Raw genomic sequence first — 24916 nt, 5'->3', positions numbered from 1 at the left:
CCCGGTTTTAGAAACACCCTACATGTGACCCTAATTTTTTGCCTAGACATTCGACCAGGCTCAGGAGTGAAAGTGTAACATGTAAAATTGAGGCCTAATTTGGCGATTTACAAAGTATTGGTTCACAATTGCAGAGGCCCAGATGTGAAATAATAAAAAGTGACCCCATTTTGAAAACTAAACCCCTCAAAGCATTTATAAAGGGGTGTAGTGAGCATTTTCACCCCACAGGTCCTTTCCATAAATGAATGCGCTGCGGATGGTGCAAATTAAAAATTTATATTTTTCCCTAGATATGCCATTTCAGTGGCAAATATGTTGTGCCCAGCTTATGCCACTGGAGACACACACCCCAAAAATTGATAAAAGGGTTCTCCCAGGTTTGGTGATGCCATATATGTGGAAGGAAACTGTTGTTTGGGCACGCTGTAGGGTTCAGAGCGGAGGGAGCGCCATTTGGCTTTTGGAGCGTGGATTTTGCTTGGTAGTAGTTTTGTTTGAGTATTACTGGTGTTTCCATTTATAATGTTGGGGCACATGTAAGCTGGGCAGAGTACATCAGGGGCATAGTCAGGTGGTATAATAATGGGGTAAAAAAACAATAAAATGATCCATAGATGTGTGTTACGCTGATCCTTTCTGAACAGGCCGGTGTCGCACTGATATATGGCGTCCTTTCTTATCCCCCTTTTGGTCCACACTCCGCACCTTTGCAGTTTAGGGAATTTTGCTGGGAAGTGTTGTCCTGGTATAATACGGGCGCCCTCGCTTCCAGCAGATATGTTTGGGCTCTCCCCTTCCTGGTTCCCTAATTTTAGGGCCTTGATAAATCACCTCTTGAAACAGAAGAAATGTTCCCCTCGGGCTGCACAACTGCATATTTTTTATTTCCTGACTTATTGGAGCCTTAACTAATGCCCACCTGCTTTATAGAGTAGTCTGTGCCATATTATTTGTCAGCATGGTCTCTAGAGGCGGTTTCACACCTCCGCTTTCCCCAAGGGGTTTTGGGTTGCAGCAATCATATATTAGCCGATATCGCTAACTTACCAAATATAACTTAGCAGTAGGGAACAGATGGAAGGGAATACAACTGCAGGTTCAGACTGCTCAGTTCATTTGTGTAGTCAGTAACTATGGAGACACATAGATTCCCACAGTAGCTGTAGACAAAAAAAACAGTAGGATATTTTTAAGTAAATATATGCAATACAAGTTGTACTTTTTTTTTTTTTTTAAATACATTGCAAAGGTGGGCAGAAGTGCAGCCCCTTCCATTAGTGCGAACTTTTACCACTGGGCTTTGGGATGTTCACGACGTCTCTCATTTCCCTCGTCTATTTATTACAGTATGAAAACTGACCCTGCAAGTTCCCGGGCAAGGAGCCGCCGATAGCTTCCAGGACAGCACGTAAACAGACCCTGCAATGTTGTCGGACTACCACTTCCCTATCCCATTATGCTCCTCACTCCAACTTTGTCCAAACGCGTCAGTCTGCCTAGCAACTAAACCGCGGAGCTCGGCAGTATTGCCAGTGGGCGGAGGATAATCACGTGACTCTTCCTACTACTTTCTTCTGGCCTTTCCATAGGGGTTTCAGCCGGCCCCGTGAACATGTTTTGCAGCAGCAAAGCTTCCTCTATGCCGGAGCCCCCCCACATCCGCTCCTGCACGGACGTCACTCCTTCCTGTAACTTCCCTTCCACTACTACCGCTCGCGAAACTCTGTACCACGCTCGCCCCGCCCCTTCATACTACACTCCAATAGGAGATATAGCTTTACAGTAAGTTTATTAGAGATATGGCCCCGCCCCTCTCGTTAGAACCGCCCAACCCGGCCTCAGTCTAGGGCTGTGAATCGATCGCTAGTCTCCTTGTGTACGGATACAGAGCTGGCCGAGCGGGGCTGTCCTGTGTCCCGCATATGAGACCGAGCCGCGCCCGGGGATGGATTGCACCGAGCCCTCAGCTCTCTCCTCCAGTTGGCAGCCATGATGATCCTGACAAGGAAGCCCGAGGGCCCCATCACAGCAGGTACAGTGCGGTGGGTTATGTGCACTCTGCAGAGCCTGTGTCTTCTCTATTGTATAGAGTCTAATGTAAACCAGCGCTTCCACTCATCAGCCCATCAAAACGAAGTACAAAAAACTCTGATCGATCCAGTATTTTATAGATCTGTTCACAATTATTCCACATTAACCATGTGTCAAGCTGTAATAATTCCACATGCTGGATCTGGAGATCCACCACCGGTATGTTCACACTGTGCGTCACCCTTCACAACCGGTGACCATTATATGTTGTTAATCGTATGGAAACGTCTTGGTACCATAGATCCAGCGATCATCATTTCCAAGATTGCATTGTATGATAAATCCTTCCCCCAATGGCTGTATAATTCCCCAGCATTGTGTTCGACAGTCCTATGACAGTAGCGTGTCTTGCCATGATGTCCTCCATTGCATGCATGTCGTTATTATTTCCGTCCCTCTCCTTATAACCTGGGTACGGCATGTTTTCTATGTCCGTCATCTTATAGGGTGGCTATCGTCTTATCTTTATGTAACACCGTATATTTCGCTTTATGGTGCTCCGTGATAACACTTGGGCTTGTCCTATCTATATAATGTCTTAATAACACCAGCCGAATGGAGTCGCTTGATGCATGGAACACAGTAATACTGTTAATCCTTTGTTTCATGGCGGATTAGGATAATCCTGTTATGTCCATAACAGCCAATGTTCAGCATTATCCATTTTATGTGTAATAACGTGTATAATATTCCCTTTATACCTTATATGGCTGCAGGATGGGGTTAAAAATAAGTCTATATTCGTTAGACCTTGATATAATAATGTATTAAAGTGATAAGGATTTTTGGGGCACTTTTAAAGTGACGTTAACAGGTGAATAACGTTCTTTTCCCAGGACTGTCATCGCAGGTCCTGGCACACAGAGAAACTTTGGGATTTCTTGCGTGCCGGTTTGGTGTTTCCTTATATTGTTAAATCCGGTGCTGCGCCGGTTAGAGAAGCTCATCTATTGGTGTGCAGCTTTCACATTGTCAGTTTTGTGAAAGTCAAGCGGCATCAAAAGGGTCCCAGTGGCAACCCAAAATATAAGGGTCGGATAGCGGCAGGTCCTTGTAGAATACTGGCCCAGTGAATGTTGGTCTAGGCTACTGGGTTATATTGCATTAGATGGAAACTTTCAAACGTGCCAGTGAGGTTGTGACATTGACATTGTGCTCCTTCATCAATTTATTTGGCATCCAAATGTACTGTACTTTCAGTGAATTTTGCCCGCTTGTTGCCATTTACCCTTTTTATAGTCCTAGGTCAACAACGACTTAAAATAATCCTCCTTTATCCTCTTCCCTTAGCTATTCTGTTTCCGTCACCTAGTCGTTCAAGTCCTGTTTCCAAGTGGCATTGACTGCGTGACTGGTTATGTGTATAGGAGTGCCAGGCGCCTTTCAGAGGGGTACACGTTCCTCCATGGGTAGAAGTATTCTAGGTGTTCATTCCTTTCATACATAGAGGACGTGCTGTCATAATGGTGACAATAGACTGCCACTCTTTTGTATAGCGTATAGGCACTTGAACAAATACATCAGTGTGCGTTTCCCATTGGCTCTTGTCGTACGACTATATGGCCTGCATGAGAAAACAATGTGACAAAGAATGAGCATTTCATCTCTTCTCCATTGCATTGTGCTGACATCTTATCAATAGTCAGTAAAAAGGAATCTTTACTTTATCCTCTTCTGTCAAGTATATATTTGTTTTTGGGAAGTCTCGGTAACAACCAATATGGCCGCCGTTAAAGCTTCCACATGGGTTGTTATGCAGCTTTCCCAAACTACTGAAAGGCATGTAAACCAATAAACATAACCCGTTCCTGTGTCGCTGTAAAAGTGATTTTCAGGACTCTAGAAAAGCTTGGTGGCCATGCCGGTTTATTTTTTTCTGTGTGTCACTGGTTTTGTTTCGGTAAATATGACGCTGCTGACAGGAATGTTGTGTCACGTGAATTGCTGGATTAGATTATGGATTGTAGACTCTTCATACTTCCGTATGTAGATTTATTTTGCGAATGCGTATAAGATTTGTGGGAAGGTCGTATATAGCTGGTTCTTCTGTTGCAATCTTTAATAATGAGTTCAGCAATGTCATCTGAGAACGGTCTGTCATAACTATAAGAATCTTGTCAGTAAACCTGTTCATTTCCTGGATTATGGCGGGCTTGGTCACATGCTCACAAAAGGATATCTGTGCCCCTCGAAGGCGATTTAGCTGTAAATAGTGGCCACATGATGCTGCTACAGTATAATGAGGGCTGGGTGAGTCCGAGGAGACCGGTAGCCTGGAAATGTGCCGCTGCTGCCTGACTTTTTGATCGTCGTTCTTGTTAGACCACTAAGGTCAGATGGGCTAGACCGCTGCATCCCACTCCTAGAGTTTCCAGAATAAAGTCCATCCCTGGTCTAGGCTGTCGGTGCTGATCTCCTCTGGTATATTGTCACTTAGGCTGGATTCACACATTGTGTATTTATTGCAGATTTTTGAGCCAACGCCAGAAGTGGATGAAGGCGAAGGATAAATTATGCCTTTTATATTTCCCATTCCTTTTGAAGCTACTTCTGGCTTTGGTTCAAAAATCTGCAACAAATGCGCAATGTTTTAATTCAGCATTATAATGCGATGGGGGGGAGGGTCAGCCAAAAAAATGTTGTATGGGAGAGCCTTAAACTGTCATTTTAATATACTTTTTTTTGTCCTGATGTAGACACATCAAAAGTAATATATGCAATGATAACCCGCTTTAGTTCGTGCCAAGTGGAATAATGTGAACAAAGCTTTACTAATCGTTGTCTATGCTGGAAGTTTGATTTGCAGATCATTCTGTTGTGGTTGTTGTAAAACATTTTGACCCTATTGATGGAGGAGCAACTATGACTCCCTAAGGCTTCATTCACATCTGCGCTAGGTCTCCGTTCCGATGTTCCGTCGGAACGGAGCCTTGACTGACACAAACTTAAACCATTGGTTTCTGTTTCCATCACCATTGATTTCAATGGTGACGGATCCAGCGCCAATGGTTTGTTTGTCTCCGTTGTGCAAGGGTTCCGTCGTTTTGACGGGATGAATACCGTAGTCGACTATTGCGTTGTGCATTTTATTGCTAAATCAAATGTTTGACGTGTAGTTGTTTGAGAACTCTCGGTATTGGACATTATGGAAAACATCACGTGACTGTCGATTTTTAAATACGTTTTGTTAACTATACACTTAATCTGGTATAGAAAGATATCTGCTAGCTACTCGACCAAACATACGTGGACACTACGTCTTATTGGTGGGTTTGACCAGTACTGCTATATCCGTGCCTAGAATCAAACTTACAGCCGTGCTATCTCCATAAGGAAACCTTTTACAATAGAAGAGCCCAGCCCACCATGGGATACCACCTATCCAACAAGTCAGTTCATCATGTTTCGGAGCTGCTCCTGTCCTCTGTAAGCTCCTTATGCTGATTTGAGACCATCTAGAAACAACAACCGCTCGGCAGCATAGTGGTAGGTCACAAAACAAACATAACGTGACTGCCATTGCTGAAGAAAGTCAAACTAATCTATATTCTGTTACAGTTCTCCCTACTGCTTTCCAGAATGCCTTTGAAAAGCACCATCCGCACAAAAGATTATCAATGTGAACTTCATGAATTGGGTTTCCTTGGTCGGCGATCGCACGCAAACCCAAGACCACCATGTGCAATGTCAAGCGTTCAGTTGTCACTATGGGACTTGGTGGAAACATTCTCTGGACTGATGAAACCGTTCCATAGTCTGAATTTTGGTCTGACGGATGCCAGGAGAGTTCTTCCTGTCCAAATGAACAGTGCCAACCATAATGGCCTGTGGAGGAGGATTTATTGCCTTGGGGTGATTTTTCTTGATTTGGGCTGGACTCTAGTTACAACTTCAGCATAACAATACCTCTGCAGATCAAGGTGCGTAGACATGGTTTGTAGAGTATCCTGTGAAAGAATTGCCTGCAGAAAGACCTGACCCGAACCTGATCAAACACCTTTGGGATGGATTAGAATGGGCCTGCGAAAGCCAGGCTTAATCCCCAAACGTCCACGCTTGTCCTCACTTATGCTTTTGATGTTGAATGGATGAGAGTTCCAAAATCTACTGGAGGCTTCTAAAGGAGAATAGGGAGACCCAACGCCATGTTAAAGCCGGCCTTCGTAGGATATATAGCAGCAAGTGGACATTTTGCTGTATTTCTTATGAAGGTATGTAGGCTCCTGTAAAGGATGGATTTAGGGGGTTGATGGCCATACACATTAAAGGGAGTCTTTTTTTTTTTATTTTAATCATTTTTGTCCCCTTAAACCACCGCCACGACTAGTTAGGTCTAGGAGAAAGCGGAGGCAGCATACCTCTGTTAGATAGCTTAGTTTTTGCATCGGTGTAATAAAAAAATATATTTTTATTGTCCCGCGCACTAAATGCAAATGAGGTTCCATGTGTCCAGCATCGTGAGCTGTAGCACCTCTAATTCCCTCCCCTCTGCAGTTGACTGACAGCTCTACTAACTTCACATCATACATTGTTCCATACAAGCCGTCAGTTTAGAGCTCAGGCTGCAGGGTACATACATACAGCGACAGTAAGGCCATATTCACACGAGCGTGTTCGGTCCGTGATATACGGACCATATGCCGACAGTATTTTCCGGACCGAACACAGTGCAGGTAGCCGGGCTCCTAGCATCATAGTTAATTCTGACGCTTGGAGTCCCTGCCTCGATGTGGAAAACTGTCCCGTACTGAAAACATGATTACAGTACCGGACCGTTTTCCCGCAGCGGGGCAGGGACTCCTAGTGTCATAGATAACTATGAGGATAAGAGCCCGGCTCCCTGCAGTGTGTTCAGTCCGGGAAATACTGTCGGCATATGGTCCGTATATCACGGACCGAACACTCTCGTGAATCCGGCCTAATAGTACTTTTTTTAGGCCTCTTTCAGGTGAGCATGTAAATGTCCGTTATTCGGACGTATTAGGGGTTGTCCACACGTAACGGAATTGCTGCGTATTTTCCATCTGGAATTGCGTACGGAAAATACTCAGCAGAGTATAGTAGCAGCAAGTTGGTGAGATTTAATGAGGCTCTGTCGCCAGATTTTCAAACCCCTATCTCCTATTGCAGCAGATCGGCGCTGCAATGTAGATTACAGTAACGTTTTTTTTTTTTTTAAAACTAGCATTTTTGGCCAAGTTATGACCATTTTTATATTTATGCAAATGAGCCTTTCTTAAGTATAACTGGGCGTGTATTGTGTGTGTACATCTGGGCGTTTTTACTTGTTTTACTAGCTGGGCATTGTGAATAGAAGTGTATGATGCTGACGAATCAGCATCATCCACTTCTCTTCGTTACCACCCAGCTTCTGGCAGTTCACAGACACACAGCGTGTCCTCGCTCATCCGACGCGATGAAGCGAGGGAGGAAGTGAGTGACGTCACAGCGTGATCTCGCGAGGACACGCTGTGTGTCTGCACTGCCAGAAGCTGGGTGGTAACGAAGAGAAGTGGATGATGCTGATTCATCAGCATCATACACTCCTAGTCACAACGCCCAGCTAGTAAAACAAGTAAACACACCCAGATGTACACACACAATACACGCCCAGTTATACTTAACTTTAAACACGCCCAGTTGTACATAAAGGCTCATTTGCATAAATATAAAAATGCTCATAACTTGGCCAAAAATGCTCGTTTAAAAAAAAACCAAACAAACGTTACTCTTATCTCCATTGCAGCGCCGATCTGCTGCAATACAAGATAGGGGTTTGAAAATCTGGTGACAGAGCCTCTTTAACGAATCCCATCCACACGTTGCGTAAAAAATCAGAGCATAAATTGACCTGCGGTGCGTACTTTTCGGGACCCAGCATGTCCATTGCTGCTGCGAAAAGTGGACTGAATTGCTGCGTTTTTCAGAGAAGTCACCATCTCCCAACATTGAGAAAAACACAGCAAAATACGCACCATTTTCTGCAGTAAAAAAACGCAGGAAATTTTGCGTTTTTTTTTTTCTGCAGTGGAATGTCTACAACTTTAAACGGAATTGCTGCTGAAATTTTCTGCAGCAATTCCGTTACGTGTGGACAAGCCCTTACGGACTATATTGCATTAGTATTTCATCATGTGAATAGCCTTTTTGATTAACACTAGCTCTGTATTAGGGACAGAAAAAAATTGGTGGAATATCGATGAATAATGCGTTCGTGTGAAAGCAGCCGTACACTAATGCAAGAACTAAGCGATCTAATATAGGTATGTTGTCAGTGCTTTTCCCTAACTAGCGGCGGTGTCGGCAGTTTGGGGGGGCGACAAAAATGAGGACAGACTCCCTTTAAATAAAAGTTGTCTGAACCTGTCCGATTTCAAAATGCTTGATCCTAGGTACTAGAAGGAATTGAGAAAATCATACATGACCTATGTATGGCCAGCTTTAGGCAGGGAAGATGGAAACATCCGAAAGTGTCGCTGGGTTGTCAGATCTGCTCAATAGTAATGAAGTGAGACTAATGGGTGAGCGATATAAAAGCGGTTTCTTGACCAGTTTAACAGGTTCCTTTTTGTAGAATCACAATTGTGCTCAGTCTCTGTTATTTCCCCCCTGTTCTCTGATCTGGGTTTCGGTTGTCTTGACAGTCGGTGAGTACCGTGGATGCGTCTGGATTTGTACGTCAGGGCTGCTTTATTTCTGACTTCCTTTTGTGTTGTCTAAGACATGAGATTTTTTATTTTTTTTAATATAATACAAAAAAACTTCAAGTTCTCCGAGTTGGAGGACAAGTAAACATGTTCTAAGAACAGGATCGCATTACGTAGCTGCCCCAGGGTCTTTACGTGGGAATAGTTTGTGCTTCCACACGTTAGCAGGAACATTCAATGAGGGAAAAACATCATTGTCTTGTCACTTTTCATGTGGTTGTGGATCTTAAAATGTAAACGGTTAGGCCTCTGGAACCTCACAGAAACACAGGGCCTATAATTGCTGGTTTATTTTATTATATAGCACTCATTGTCGATTTTGGATTACATTCGGTGTTGTTATTCCTTGCCCTGTTGTCTTTGGACATTTCTTCATTCCTTAAATGGAAGCTCCACCTTTCGTAGCCAAAATAAATTCTATATGAAATAATAATTCCTTGATTTATTGTTATCGTTAAAAATGCTCCCCGCATTCCTGCTATGTATGTAAATTCCACGCAGTTTATAAACCGGATATCCAGCATCCGAAGGGTTTATTTCCAACAACATTGTATCAGTGAATTTCTTTTTATTCCGTTCCCTAATGTATATTTTTCATATTGGCTCATAAGGTGGAAAGCCACTTTAACCCTTATACTGCCAAGGACATATGTAATACGCCATGACTTTAAATGCTTAGAACTTACATATTGCTGGCATATTAAAGCCCAGAATCTTGGCTCTCAAATGATCACAGCTCTAGGTGCGATATTTGGGGAGCAAGAGAAAAAGTTTTACCTCTTGGTTTTGTGTCTGTAAGGCCGGATTCACACGAACGTGCGCGTTTTGCGCGCCTAAAAAACACTGCGTTTTGCGCACCTAAAAAACACTGCGTTTTGCACGCGCAAAAGTTCCGTGTGGCATGAGTATTTGGTGCGTGCCTGCGTGATTTCTGCGCATATGGCAGCGTGATGACACTCTGTTTTTGCTTACATAAAAGCAGGAGGTGCTTTTACTTTTTTCATTTCTTTTACTACTGTAGCGTGAATCACGCGCGGCACACGGAAGTGCTTCTGTGTGCCTTGCGCGATTTCCATGCACCCATTGACTTCAATGGGTGCACGATGCGCGGAAAACGGCCAAGTATAGGACATGTCGTGAGTTTTACGCAGCGCACATACGCTGCGTGAAAATCACGGACTGTCTGAACGGCCCCATTCACTAACGTAGGTCCGTGCGACGCGCGTGAAAATCACGGACGTAATACACGTTCGTGTGAATAAGGCCTAAGGGCGGGGGGGGGGGGAGAAAGCTGCAAGTGACAGCAGTTAGAAAGATCACCCCCCTCCTTCCTGTACAGCCTCCAGTGACCCCAGGGGGATACAGGAACCTTTCTTCATGTTATTACCCCTATTACTAACGAGAGAGGATATGTTCTCTCTCACATTTAGGCCCTGTTCACATCTGCGATGGAGGCTCCATTGGTGGCCTCCGTCACAGATTCCGTCATTTTTGCCTGACAAAATGGCGGAAACCCCAACAGAACCTATTAAAGTCAATGGGTTCCATGGGGCACTGTTGGTGGTTTCAGTCACGCGACGGATTCGGCACTTCCAGTGTTCTCGTCGTTCTGCTAATGCAGAACATTGGAGCCCGGAACGCAGAAATGAACACTGCCTTAGGGAGGTCTTTTTCCTACTACAGGGGTAAGAAGATAAGCAGTTTCTCATGTAATCACCCCCTGCGCCTAAGCAGACCATTTGTTGACTCTGTGTCTTGGATGTTTACAGCATATGGATCGCAGAGATTTTTGGTCTATTCATATCTGGTGCTTATGTAAAGATATGTGCATGTTAGACATAAGTGGTATGTATGAACTCTGCACATCCTGAACTCTTAGTTTTAGGGGGTTTTGTGTGTCTCCGCGTCAGATTTTTTGCCACTAACATGACCTTTTTATTCCTTTTTACACAACGTTATTCTTTGATGCAAAATTGCAAGAAGGTGTTCATGACTGTAAAGTGCTGGGTGGAATTTAACAATGTGCCAGGAGTCTACAATCAGAAAAAATATGGGGTATAATTTTTTTTAATTTTAAGAATTATGTTGATTTGGCTATGTCAAACATGTGAAAATTGTGGCAGCTGTCATTCACAGCGTGATCTCGCGAGCTCACGCTGTGATGAAGTCCCACACAAACTTTACCGAAGTGTCGGGAGTGTGAATAGACATCACGTCCTGGCTGGAGGCAATGTCTAGTCACTCTCAAGACACTTCAGTAAAGTTAATTTGGGTGTATGTGACCGCACAGCGTGATCTCGTGAGAGTACAAATGGACACGAATGGAGAGAAGTGTATGACGCTGATTGGTCAGCGTCATACACTTCTCTTTACAACGCCTCTTTAAAGAGGCTCTGTCACTGCAATAAATGATATGCCATAAATGAAGATGGGAAAACCCCTTTAAGGTAATGTGGACGTTAGGAAGGTTAGCAAGTAAAGGACAGATGCAAGGGAGTATGACTGCAGTATCCGACCACACAGGCGTAGTCTGTAACCATGTAGACACACAGGTCTGCATAAGAGCTTTAGACACAAAATAGTAGGAGGTTTCTAATCAAGAATTTGAAATAATGTTTTTTTTTCGAAGTCCTATTAGATGCGTTGAAGCAATGCTTATAGCCATTTTTCAACCGAGCAATTTCGATTTCTGAGCCCCTGACCATTACAAAGGTCGTACATTAGGAACAACTTCATATGTACATTTGGTAGTAGCACCAATACAGCACTATAGGGGCAAATAAGAGGGCAACCATTCATGCTTTCCACACAATAACGTTTTGTGTGAATGATCAATACTTTTATTATTAGTCACACATTGTGATCATCTCTACAATCACTTTTCCGATAGTAATGATTAATTCTGAATGGAAAAGAAGCCGCTCCTCATGCCACCTCTATTTGTTCTTTGCAGTGAGATACGGAGATGGATTGTATGATTCCTACATGAGGCTTGATCAAGCGGCAGCGCAGGATGCTGCAGGGGAAAAAGAGAGCCCCTCCACCCTCCCTTCAATTGGAAGACTTGCTGTAAGTAACGTGTCACTTTGCTTTACCCTTGCTGTCCTTTCATCGCCGCCTGATTAATTTATGTTGTCGCTTCTATTTGCTTGGCACAGTTAAGGATCTAACGTTTCAAGCTGGCATCTGACTTCATAGTGACCTACAGTAGAGACTGGAATTAACGGCCCAAAGCAAATGAAATGCAAAATAAATTTTATTTTAACTTTTTTTCTTTTCAATGAGGCTGAGGTAATATGATTTTGAACAGAATATTGTCTTGCACGCGCCCTAAAATGTTCAGGTTTTATCATATTGCACTTATGTAATACTAGTTTTCTATGCTCTGGTTTTGGTGAGGTTGATATTGAGGAGCCAATCGTTGTCATGCGCCTGTTGCTCTGCCATGTTTAGTTATTTGAAGGTATATATGTTATCATTCATACATAATACCAGAATATTGTGACTCACGTGTAAAAGAATAAATAAAACTAGTGCAGCCAATCAAATGACAGCTCTCATTTTTGTAAGGCAAGTTGGAACATTTAAAGTCGTGACCTGATTGGTTGAAATGGATAACTCTGCACTAGGTTTTATACACAAGGCCCATTAAATCTCTGTGTAGATAATTTCTTAATGACAAGCCTTTGATTGGTTTTCATATATAGGTTCCATAAGGTTGAAAAAAAGTTAACCTTATGGGAATTTTTTTTTTTACAGAAAGCGTTTACGGTATGTGGGAACCCAGCCTTAAGGTGAATTCACACGTGGCAGATTTGTTGCAGAAATTTCTGTGACTGAAAATCACTTCCATTCATCTGAATGTGGTTTTCTGTAGCAGGTGCATGGATTTCTGCAAGTTCCATTCAGATGAATAGGACAGTCGCACAAATTTCTGCAGCAAATCTGCTGGATGTGAATAGACCCTTTAAAGGTCCCAAGTGTGAATCTGGCCCTGGCAACATCTACCAGGGCAAATCCTGAAGGACAATCAGTCCTCTTCTGCACACACCATTCCGATATGGCATTTTTTTAGGGAACCAAATCTGAAAGTGCGGCAATGAGGGCAACAGGGAGGGCAAAATAGCACTATTAAAAGTGCTGTATAATAGACTGGGATGCTAATCTATACAATACAGAAGTATGGATTATCATAGCAGATTTCATAGTGACACTTACATACGAGATAATCTTGCACCACCATGTTATTCTTTACATGTTTTCTTTTTCCCTTTTACTATAGATTCTCTCTTATTTCATTGTTTGCCTTTTTGTTTTAGTTACATAACTAAGAAAGAACGTCTGGTTTAAATTAGTTTATAAAAAAATTAAGAAATCTGGTCATCGTCCCATCGGCTGAGCTTGTTTCCAATATAAACAGGCTCTTCTGAGAGAGGAATGGGAGTGTTCGGGTGCGTGTATGTATGCATGTGTAATTATATATATATATATATATATATATATATATATATACATACATACAATATGGGCTCAACATGCTGCTGGACCCAAAGGGGTATCCACACTAACAACTAGGGATGTCACGATACCTGAATTTGGACTTTGATACCGATACTTCGTGTAGTATTGCGATTTCGATACTTTGCCAACCGTAATTTAAAAAAAAGTTCTTCCATTTTCTGATGTGAGGCGCGTGCCTCGCATTAATAGTAATTAACCCCATCATGTTTCTCAGTCATCATGGGTTAATGTGTGAGGTACATGATGGGGTTAATTACTATTAATGTGAGGCACATGGAGGTTAAATTCATCATACCTCGTGCCCCACAATAAGTGATAGAAGCCGTTTATTTTTATTTTTTTACAGCGTACACATCATAAATAATGCAAAAAAAATGTTGTGCAGGTTATTACGGCCGTGCCAATACTGAATGTATGTATATTTTATGTATTGAGACTTATTTTAATGTTTATTGTAAAAAAGGTGTATGTGTATTTTTTTTAAATTTAACATTACTTTGTTTTTACTTTTATTTTTAAACTTTAATGTACTGGTATATATCTATATGCCAGTTCCTTCAATGGACCCTGGGCTGTCTGCCCATATATGGTATGCCTCTCAATCGCGTCACAGGGAATTTCTGTGACGCGATCCAAGGGGCACCCCCCCCCCCCCATCTCACTTCCTCTTGAACGATGCAGTCAGTTTTGATTGCAGCATTCAGGGGAATAGCGGCGGACATTGAGAGGTTTCTCTGATCTCTGCCAGCGGGGCTGCGGCTGTGTAATACCCCGCTCCTGACAACAAGTGCGTGCGCGGTCAGCATGAGGAGATGCGGCTGGCGCTGCACTATAATAAGCGGTGGCGCAGGCACTGAGGACTGAACAGGGGGGTGTTTTGCAGTGCGCCCGCCATGTTCTGTCTTCAGTGCTGCCGCTCATTAGTGCAGCGCTGGCCGCATCACATCATCCTGACCCCGCGCACATGTCAGGACTCGGGAGCGGGGCAATGACTGCATTACACAGCCGCTGCCCCGCTCTCATACATTCATGTGTTACTATACTGAGCTGTGCGGACAAAATAACGGTATCGAACTGTTTGGGGATGCAGAGTATCGAAACCGTATCGAAGTTTCGATGCATCGTTCAGCTCAACTAATAATATTAATCACTTATCCACAGGGTATTTGGTAAATGTTGGCCCAGTCGGCGGGACTCTTACTGGTCACTAGTGCGGGGTTCCCCTGTCCCTCCTTACCAGCGTGTCTACGCAGAGCGGTAGCACGCATTCTCATTGGGCAACTTGGCTACAGGAGTCCTGGGGTTTGTCAGGCCCTGTATTAGAGATAGGGACTGTACAGACATTGAAGCATGCAGTATTTAGGTGGAATCTTTTCATTGGTTTATTTTCACTGATGCCTTGAGAATTTTTCTTTTTCCCAGTGGCTCATGATTAAGTATGCAGCAATATTAACCATTTCACAGTTCATTAGTAGTAGAACAGATCTGGAGCAGTAACTGACACCACAATGTGTATATATACGTTTCCATGGAGCGATTGTGTCCTAGCAGTTTAGTTTGTGCCAGAAGCCACATTGTCCATAAAACCTCTACTCAGCGCTTGTGCCAAGGCAACATTTTGTGTATTTTGCCTTGCAGTCATTTCACTACCCTGCTATTTGAGAGCAGTGATGTCATATTGTATTGAGAACCTGCCTTACAATTCTACTGAATATTTAGATTTGCGAATGAGTTGCTGCTTGTGTAACAACATTCTCCGGCTGCAGATCTGCTGTGCATGAGACATCTGCGCAACACCTGATCTCAGAAAGTAGAGCTCTCTGGTGAGAAATACCTGGGGGTGGGGGCAACAAGCCATGTCAATCTGAACCTGCCGGTGTTCCATTTGTAATGCCGAAATCCTGTGATAGTGATCTGTCAGGAGATCTGATCGGTGTTCTAGAAGGTCAGTTCACACGTTGCATAAATACGGTGGATTTTCCGCAACTGAATTCCTTGCGGAAAATCCGCAGCAAATACAGTAGCAGCAAAGTGGATGAGATAAAACAAATCTCATCCACACGCTTTGTAGATGCTGAGCGGAAAAAATCGCTTAGAAATTGACCTCCGGTGCGGCATTTTATTCCGCAGCATGTCAATTGTATTTGCGTTAACGCTGCTTATTTGTTGTGGGTTTTCCCCATTTGAATTCAATGGGGAGGTAAAACCCGCAACAAATAGTAGGTGTTGCTTTTTTTTTGTGGCGGGTTTGCAGCGATTTCACCTCAAAAATAGGCAACTCTGTCTTTGTTTCATTCTCCAGGCTGGCCTCCTAGGATGACGTTTTATCCCATGTGACTAGGGATGCACGATGCGTCGAAACTTCGATACTGTGCATCCCCAAACTGTTTGATACCGTTATTTCATGTATTTCGATACTTAGCTGTGCGTCCGCGAATGTATGATTTATATCACCGGCAGGCAGGGCCGCCATCAGGGGGGGACTGGGGGTACTGCAGTGAGGGGCCCGGGCATAAATTTTTAAAAAAGGGGCCCGCACTCTGCCGCTGGAATTAATATACTCACGGCAGTGTGACTCTTACGATTTCATTTCGGTGAAAGGAACAGGTCCCATCACGAAGCAGGGGCACGTTCATTACATCAGAATAAAATCGTAAGGGCCCGCTGGAGAGTGAGATGTGCCCGCTCCTCCACAACAGCGTGACAGCGTGCGGGGAGGAGACATCACAGCAGCGGGAGTTATGAGCTCAGCCTCGGAGGATACGTCCAGCAGCAGCAGCAGTCGTCGCCTTCAGTGAGTACTAAGTTATGTCTGTGTCCGGCTGCTGCTGCCCGGAGCCTCCTGAAAAAATCTCCTCCTGCCCCCATAGAAAGTAAATATCTTACCCCCCTCTGTATTATGTTAACACTGCAGCATAGGATTGTATCAGCTCTACGGCTCTTATCTCCCGTCCTGTGTAACATGTGGCAATAAACCTGTCTTCTCCCTCTGTTTACACAGGACAGGAGAAAAGAGCCATCGTGGAGCTGATAGTGAAACAATCCTATGCTGCAGTGTAAACTAATACAGACGTGGGGAAGAGTTTTGCTTTCTATGGGGAGGGGGTAGAGTTAGAGGATAATGGGGGCAGGGAGATGATAATGGGGCAGGGAGATGATAATGGGGGCAGGGCAATGATAATGGGGGCAGGGAGATGATAATGGGGCAGGGAGATGATAATGGGGCAGGGAGATGATAATGGGGCAGGGAGATGATAATGGGGGCAGGGCAATGATAATGGGGGCAGGGCAATGATAATGGGGGCAGGGCAATGATAATGGGGGCAGGGCAATGATAATGGGGCAGGGAGATGATAATGGGGGCAGGGAGATGATAATGGGGGCAGGGAGATGATAATGGGGGCAGGGAGATGATAATGGGGGCAGGGAGATGATAATGGGGGCAGGGAGATGATAATGGGAGCAGGGAGATGATAATGGGGGCAGGGAGATGATAATGGGGGCAGGGAGATGATAATGGGGGCAGGGAGATGATAATGGGGCAGGGAGATGATAATGGGGCAGGGAGATGATAATGGGGGCAGGGCAATGATAATGGGGGCAGGGAGATGATAATGGGGGCAGGGCAATGATAATGGGGGCAGGGCAATGATAATGGGGCAGGGCAATGATAATGGGGGCAGGGAGATGATAATGGGGGCAGGGAGATGATAATGGGGCAGGGAGATGATGATGGGGGCAGGGAGATGATAATGGGGGCAGGGAGATGATAATGGGGGCAGGGAGATGATAATGGGAGCAGGGAGATGATAATGGGGGCAGGGAGATGATAATGGGGGCAGGGAGATGATAATGGGGGCAGGGAGATGATAATGGGGGCAGGGAGATGATAATGGGGGCAGGGAGATGATAATGGGGCAGGGAGATGATAATGGGGGCAGGGAGATGATAATGGGGGCAAGGAGATGATAATGGGGGCAGGGAGATGATAATGGGGCAGTGAGATGATAATGGGGCAGTGAGATGGCATTGGGTAGGGAGGGAAATGATGCTAGAGTGGGAAGGAGATAATAATGGAGGGCGGATGGCACTTGAGTAGGGATGCACGATGCATCAAAACTTCGATACGGTTTCGATACCGTGCACCCCCAAACGGTTCGATACCGTTATTTCATGTATTTCGATACTAAGCTGTGCGGCCGCACAGCTCAATATTGTAATACATGAATGTATGAGAGCGGAGCTGCGGCTGTGTAATACAGTCACGGCCCTGCTCCGGAGTCCTGACATGTGCGCGCCGCCAGGATTATGTGATGTGGCCAGCGCTGCACTAATGAGCGGCGGCACTGAAAACAGAACATGGCGGGCGCACTACAAAACCCCCCCCACATGTTCTGTCTTCAGTGCCTGAACCGCCGCTCATTAGTGCAGCGCCGCCCGCATCACCTCGTGCTGACCGCGTGCGGGGCGGGGCAATGGTTGTATTACACAGCCGCAGTCCCACTCTATAAAGGCAGAGATCAAAGAAACCTCATCTCTGTCACTATTCCCCTGAATGCTGCGATCAAAGCTGACTGCAGCATTCAGGGGAAAATAAGAAGGGGGGATGCCCCTTGGATCACGTCACAGGAATCCCTGTGACGCGATTGAGGGACATACCATATATGGGCAGACAGCCCAAGGTCCAATGAAGGACCCCAGGGCTGTCTTACCATATTTCCTGTTAGGGCATACTCAGGTCTGTCCTAACAACTGCCTGTGTACTATCCGTATATAGATATATACCAGTACATTAAAGTTTCAAAAAGAAAGTAAAAACATAAAGTAATGTTAAATTAAAAAAAAATCCACATACACTTTTTTTTACAAAACACATTAAAATAAGTCTCAATACATAAAACATGCACATAATTGGTATTGGCGCGGCCGTAATAACCTGCACAACAATTTTTTTTCAGCATTTATGATGTGTACGTTGTAAAAAATAAAATAAAAACTTCTTTCACTTATTAATGTGAGGCACGAGGTATTATGAATTTTGAACCTCCATGTGCCTCACATTAATAGTAATTAACCCCATCATGTACCTTACACATTAACCCTTTATAATTGAGGAACATGATGGGGTTAATTACTATTAATGTGAGGCACATGGAGGTTAAATTTACCATCACACCTCGCGCCTCACATAAGAAATGGAAGAACTGTTTTTTTTTTTTATTACTGTTGGCAAAGTATCGCTTTGTTATCGAAATCGCAATACTACACAAAGCATCGGTCCAAATTCTGGTATCGTGACATCCCTCCACTGGAGGAGGCATTATACAATGGGGGGGGGGTAATAATTGGGTGAAAAGTGATGATATCTGAAGGGAGGGGAGAAATTATACATGGGGAGGGGTAGAGGAAGGAGAGAGTATACCTGGGTAGGGGGAGAAAGCTTATACCGGAGGCATAGTTAGCAACAGTCCTGAATTTGCAGGGACTGTCCTGAATCTAAGGAGGCAGTCCCGGCAAATTACTGTCCCAGACGTGTCTCAGCCACTGCCATATTCAATTGTATTTGCGTCCACAGGATGCAGATACAATTGAATACTATGGCAGAGCAGGAAAGTATCAGCTTCCTGCTCTGCCATTCACCCATCCAGGAGCGGAATCCCCGGCCAGAGAGTTGCCGACACTCTGGTCGGGGATTCCTCTCCTAGAGGTAGCCCCTGAGGTCACTGTCCATATATGGACAGTGAGGTCAGGGTCTCCTCCTGGACTGGAATCCCCTGTAGAGAGTGCCACACACTCCCCTGTAGTTAGCGCCGAACATACCCCCTGTAGATAGCGCCACACACACACTCCCCTGTAGATAGTGTCACACACTGCCCCCTGTAGATAGCACCACACAATCCCATGTAGATAGCGCCACACAATCCCATGTAGATAGCGCCACACCCACCCTGTAGATAGCGCCACACACCCCCCCTGTAGATAGCGCCTCACCCACCCCTGCAGATAGCGCCACACACAGCCCCCTGTAGATAGCGCTACACACAGATAACGTGTGTGCAGCGTGTGAAGAGAATGCAAAAGCATCATCCAGACATGCCCGTGGCGGTGGGAGATCTTAGGGACTACATTTTGGTGAGTGACTCTGCTGTGTATAGGGCTTCAGTGCAATGATTTTTGTTTATATTGCCCTCCTACACCCTGACAGATTCTACATACACACACACACACACACTCACTTTCCCTTTTTGCCCCCCACAGAGCCGCTGTCTCTTGTCTCTTCCTTGTCACTCCACAGAGCCCCTGTGAGGTTGCGTCTCCCCCCTGGCTACCACTGCTACCTTCAGTTCTCCCAGCCCTGGCACTTAGTTTCTCCCCTTTGCCCTCCGACACCCACCTCCTGTCTCTGCCCTGCTCCTCCAAAGAGTTTTCTTTTTAATGTGCCCTACCTCCCGCCCCTTTACATTTCACACCCCCTCCTAATAATGAGGGGGGCGGGGGCCCAGACTCATTGGCAGTATGGGGCCCAGAAATTCCTGATGGCAGCCCTGCCGGCAGGCACTGTGTAAATATTGCCACATACCCCACAAGGCACAATATAAACACAATGGGTATGTATATATGGCAAAGGAATACCATAGAATGACTATGTATATCACAAATATAGATTTTTATTAGAAGTAAATACACCACATGAAATAGTTTAAAAACATTTCAAATAGCATCAACATGCTACACCAAATCTCTGGGGGGAGCCACCCTGATAAGTGGCAAAAAGAAACTACCACCTAATCCCCTGGATATGCATTCCTAATATATGGGCACCTGTAAAAACAAATATTGCATCCAACCAGCATATTTACGTAATATGGAAAGGGGGGAGAAGGGGACTGAGCCCCACGCGTATCGCCACAATGTGGCTTCCTCAGATAACCCCTGAGCAAACCGGACCAAAGCATCATTCAAGGTGGAGGCTTTTATTAGTAAGGTGTCAATGTATTTTTCATACCACAGCATAACCCCCGTATTGAGGATCTTCATGTAATAAGCTATGTACATATTTTTGGGTACATGGTATAGCAAGCATTTTCCCTTCTGTACAACCATTCACACATAATTGAGATGGTTGATTTAATATTTTCCTTTAAGGCAGATTTCACTTGTCTCGATCAATTACGTTCACAACTCTCCTATTCAGACTGGCATTTCTTGGCACTGGGATCGGCATGGCTGCAAATCCATCCGTAAGAAGTGTTTTTAATTCCTCTGCTGCCAGAGGCGTCCCAGGCTCACCGCTGATCACATTCCAAATTTGCAGTCATGAGTTCTCCAGCAAAGCAGGATGCAGTGATGTTTTTCAGTGTGTTGTGCGATCTTGGTAGCTTGTGAAGATAGCAATACTTTAATATCATTTTTTTTTTTTTCTAAGTACGCTCTCTTTTTTTTAAAAATATTTTTTTTCTTTTTATAGAGCCATTGTGCAGTACCTTTTGGTTTTATTAGAAAATATTATATTCATAAAACCCCTTTAGGACACCAGGGATGATCATTGTAGAATATAAATGTATATATTTTTATTCTTTTGTGGTTGTGTCATGTTATACATCCCAACTGCCATTATTTTTCTATCTTTCCAACTCTGGATGGAGCTTCGGCTAAGTCCACATCTGCAGATTTCGCCAAAATCTCCGGACAAAATAGTGTAGCATGCAGCGCTGTTTTATCAAGGAAAATTACAGGATACTTGACGGAACGCTTTACAGTCAATATGTATCGGACGGCACCGTTGGTGTCTGTCATGCGATGGATCAGTCACTGCTGTCATTTTTGCTGTTCTGCTTCTATGGCGGAATAGAGCAACGGTAATAAAAAATACGGATGTGAACTTGGCCTTAGCTGCCATATGACTTCCTCATGTAGGGGAAAGGAAAATATTATTTTGCTGACATATTTACTAAAGCCACAGGCTGCTACAATGTAGAACCTGTACTGTAAATGCGAACACAAAGCCTTTACAATATACAGATCTATAATGAAACAAATACTACATGACCGCTCATCTTTGTTTACACTGGATTTTTCCTTTTAATTGTTATATTTCTATTCAATTTGTCCTTCAAGTTATTGTCTTAAAATCACAGATGTACAGTATAAAACCCTGTCACCCATGGGTGTTACTGTCTTTGCTATGAATCAGAGCGGTGGGGGTTAAAGGCTATCATTATGAGTGGGTGGTTTGTGTTAGACATTTAGAACGTTCGCTTTTGTATATATTGTTTCTCATCGGTTGCTTTTTGTGATGTGTCCGTTTTAAATATTCCTGTTCATCACGTGGATTATTATTCCCTGCACGAGTGTAATAGTCTCCTATAAATCCCCAGATGGCACAATTCAGCATATTATTGCCCGGTTGTGCTTCCTCTTCAGCCTTTTGGTAAACATTAATCATCATAAAACTGTCCTATATGGATTTGCACTTCTCCACTTGTCAGATGAATGTCCTCCAGTATCCTCAGGAGATCAGCAGGTGCACAGAACAGACAATTGGTCTCATGCACACGACCGTGCTCGTAATTACGAGCACGGGCGGGCACGTCCGGCCACGGGCAGCCGGCCGCTTTTGCGAGCCGTGCTCCCATTATAAAGTATAGGAGCACGGCCCGTAAAATGAAAAAATAGAACATGTTCTATTTTTTTTAACGGCACGGGCACCTTCCCGTGAGAAAACGGGAAGGTACCCGTGACTAACAGAAGTCTATGGGCCCGTTATTGCGGGTCGTAATTACGACCCGCAATAACGGGTGTTTTTACGGTCGTGTGCAGTTTTTATTGATCACTACACTTTTTGTCCTTCATGAGTTATTTGCTATTTGATCACAAACGGAGAAGAGCTGCGAGGTACCGTAATAACCCCCGTCTTCTTAAAAATGTTTTAAAATGACTGTCAAGTCAGCAGCAGGATATACCAAGCACTTTTGTCAATCTGCAGACATTTTTGCTTGCCACTCCTGTAGGCGCTCTATTGAATTTGACTTAACCTCCTTGGCTTTACCTCCTGGGAGGACTCTGACCCAGGCGTTGCCACAGACAATTATTATTGTTTTTTTAGTTAATTATTTAAGTGATTACATGTTGTTGTTTTAATTTTTTCACAAGTCAGGAAATATTATAAATTAGATTCTAATTTATAACATTTCCATGTGCTGAGCACTAGAGGGAGCAGTTCCCAAAATTGCAGCATGCTCAATGTGGTAAAGCAACCTTATTGCTTTATGCTGCAAATTTGGGGTAGACACACTCTCTAGTGTCCTCACACAATCCCCCCCCCCTCCCTTATTCTGGCTAGTGCCAGGAGAAGGAGGGGTTTGAATCTTCAAACCTCCTACATGGTGTGCCGCCATTTTCTGAGCGACTGCACAGTGTAGGAGGATTAGATACAGTGCTCAGCAGACAGTATAACACGAACATAATGCACAGATCACATACACGAACATAAATTACCTTCTCCTGCCGCCGCCGCTCCTATTCCTTGCGCCTTCGCTTCCTTGAACATATGGCCCGAAGCCGCGGGCAGAAGTTGACATCTTACTGTCCGGCAGTGGCTTCCGGTCCACAAGAAAATGGCGTGGGATTTCGCTCTGCGAACGAGCTTCGTTTTGGACTGTGTGGGAGCGGTGCATGCGCCGTTCCCACACAGACGGCGTACGCTGCAGAGAATGGAACGGCTCCCGTTCGCATTCTCTATGGGGTTGTATGTGCCGTATTCCATCTCCGTATGTGTCGTTAATTGACACATACAGAGATGAAGAAAAAAAAATGGCAGCCCCCATAGAGAAGTAAAAGAAAGAAAAAAGTAGAACACGAGAACACAAATAAAATGTATGTTAATATCATATTAAAAGCAATATGATCAAAAAAATAAAAAAATCATGACACCTTCCATTTAAAGAGGACTTGTCACTAGGTCAAATAAGTTGAACTGGTAAACAGACCTGAATATCATGGTCTCCCTGATTCCATCAGTGTTTTTTTTTTTTTTTTGTCATGGACTCTCTGTTCCAGAGATATGGCCCACTGTTGTGTTGGCCCATTCTTTACTAATTTGCTGTAGTTCGCCAACAGGGTGTAAACTACCCTCAAGCTGCTTCACGCTGATTGGTCCGCATCAGGGCAGGGAAGGTAGCTCCACCCCGTTTGCTAACTACAGCAAACAGGGAGTGAACACAACAGTGGGCTATATCTCTGGAGTGGGAAGGGGAGGGGGTTCCAGGAAAAAAAATACTGCGCTGTAATCGGGGAGACAATGCTATTCAAGTCAGTTAACCAGTTCTACTTATTTGACCCAGTGACGGGTCCTAGGAGTCTTCACACAAATTTACTTTTTAAGGCATGTTCGTTAGAAATTCCATAAAAGTGTGATCATTGTTGTGCAATGGCCGGGACTACCCCTTATCTGGAAACCATGCGTATGCATTTCTGAAGGAGAGGTGGTTATGCTGTCCATCTTCATTCAAAATAGAGACAAAGCAAGTTATTTGTGAGAAAACTCATTTGGACTCTGGAGAGTGGTAGGACCTGCTTGCCTTGTGTCTGACAACAGTCTTCCACAGCAAATGCAAAATGTGTGAAGCTGGTCTTAGGCTATGTTCACACGGAGTATTTTGGGGGAGGAATATCTGCCTCAAAATTCCGTTTGGAACTTTGAGGCAGATATTCCTCTCTCTGCACGCCGATTTTCGCGGCAATTATCGCGCCGTTTTTCGCCCGCGGCCATTGAGCGCCGCGGGCATAAAACAGCGAGAAATACGCTTTCTCCTGCCTCCCATTGAAGTCAATGGGAGGTCGGAGGCGGAAGCGCCCGAAGATAGGGCATGTCGCTTCTTTTTCCCGCTAGGCAGTTTTACTGCTCGCGGGAAAAAGACGCCGACGCCTCCCATTGAAATCAATGGGAGGCGTTCTCGGGCCGTTTCTGCCAAGTTTTGCGACGCGGTTTCCGCGTCAAAAAACTCGGCAAAATACCCCGTGCGAACATAGCCTTAAAGAGGATCTGTCACCAGATTCTCAAATCCCTATCTCCTATTGCATGTGATCGGCGCTGCAATGTAGATAACAGTAACGTTTTTCTTTTTTTTTTTTAAACGTTAATTTTTGGCCAAGTTATGAGCTATTTTATTTATATATATATATACAAATGAGCTTTGAAATGGACAACTGGGCGTGTTTTTTTTCGTTATGTCCAACTGGACGTGTATTGTGTTTTTAACTGGGCGTGTTTATGTGTATGACGCTGACCAATCAGTGACCAGTCCGCGTCATACACTCCTCAACATCTGCACGCTCCTCGCCTGAAATATTCTGTGCTGCTGTGAACTCTGCTCTTACCATTACGTAGCTCTCAGTCTGTTACCTCTCCTCCACTCCTGTCCTCCATGATTGGCAAGTCCCCACCCCGCACAAGATCCTACTGCACGGCTGACAGCCGTCAGCTGTATAGCTAACCGCACGGTTATGTTGGATGCGCGCCCTGCTGTGTCTCACTTAGCAGCTGGGTGTGTTCCCCTCATCTAGCTGCTACGTTTTATACGTAGTGTTAAAAT

At 44.4% G+C, this 24916-nt stretch overlaps 2 protein-coding genes across 3 annotated transcripts in view; one reads left to right on the top strand and one right to left on the bottom strand.

Moving 5' to 3' along the window:
- EIF2D (eukaryotic translation initiation factor 2D) overlaps positions 1 to 1709 on the bottom strand; it is a 114163-nt gene extending 112454 nt beyond the window's left edge. The window contains exons 1-2 of the mRNA XM_075853702.1: positions 1364 to 1709; positions 1051 to 1163 (exon numbers count right to left, since the gene is read on the bottom strand). The gene's annotated coding sequence lies outside the window, so the exon portion shown is untranslated. The remainder of the gene's footprint in view (positions 1 to 1050; positions 1164 to 1363) is intronic.
- Positions 1547 to 24916, top strand: part of DYRK3 (dual specificity tyrosine phosphorylation regulated kinase 3) — a 40756-nt gene continuing 17386 nt past the window's right edge. Inside the window, exons 1-2 of one of the 2 annotated variants that reach the window (XM_075853704.1) lie at positions 1547 to 2035; positions 11755 to 11870. In XM_075853704.1, coding sequence (XP_075709819.1) covers positions 1993 to 2035; positions 11755 to 11870 — 159 coding nt within the window. In that variant the 5' untranslated portion in view covers positions 1547 to 1992. Of the gene's footprint in view, positions 2036 to 11754; positions 11871 to 15069; positions 15146 to 24916 lie in introns of those variants that run through there. The other variant, XM_075853705.1, reaches the window with a different exon arrangement.

The sequence above is a fragment of the Rhinoderma darwinii genome, chromosome 2 (genome assembly GCF_050947455.1).
Source record: "Rhinoderma darwinii isolate aRhiDar2 chromosome 2, aRhiDar2.hap1, whole genome shotgun sequence".
NCBI classification, from domain to species: domain Eukaryota; kingdom Metazoa; phylum Chordata; class Amphibia; order Anura; family Rhinodermatidae; genus Rhinoderma; species Rhinoderma darwinii.
This window is presented reverse-complemented; position numbering and strand designations above follow the sequence as displayed.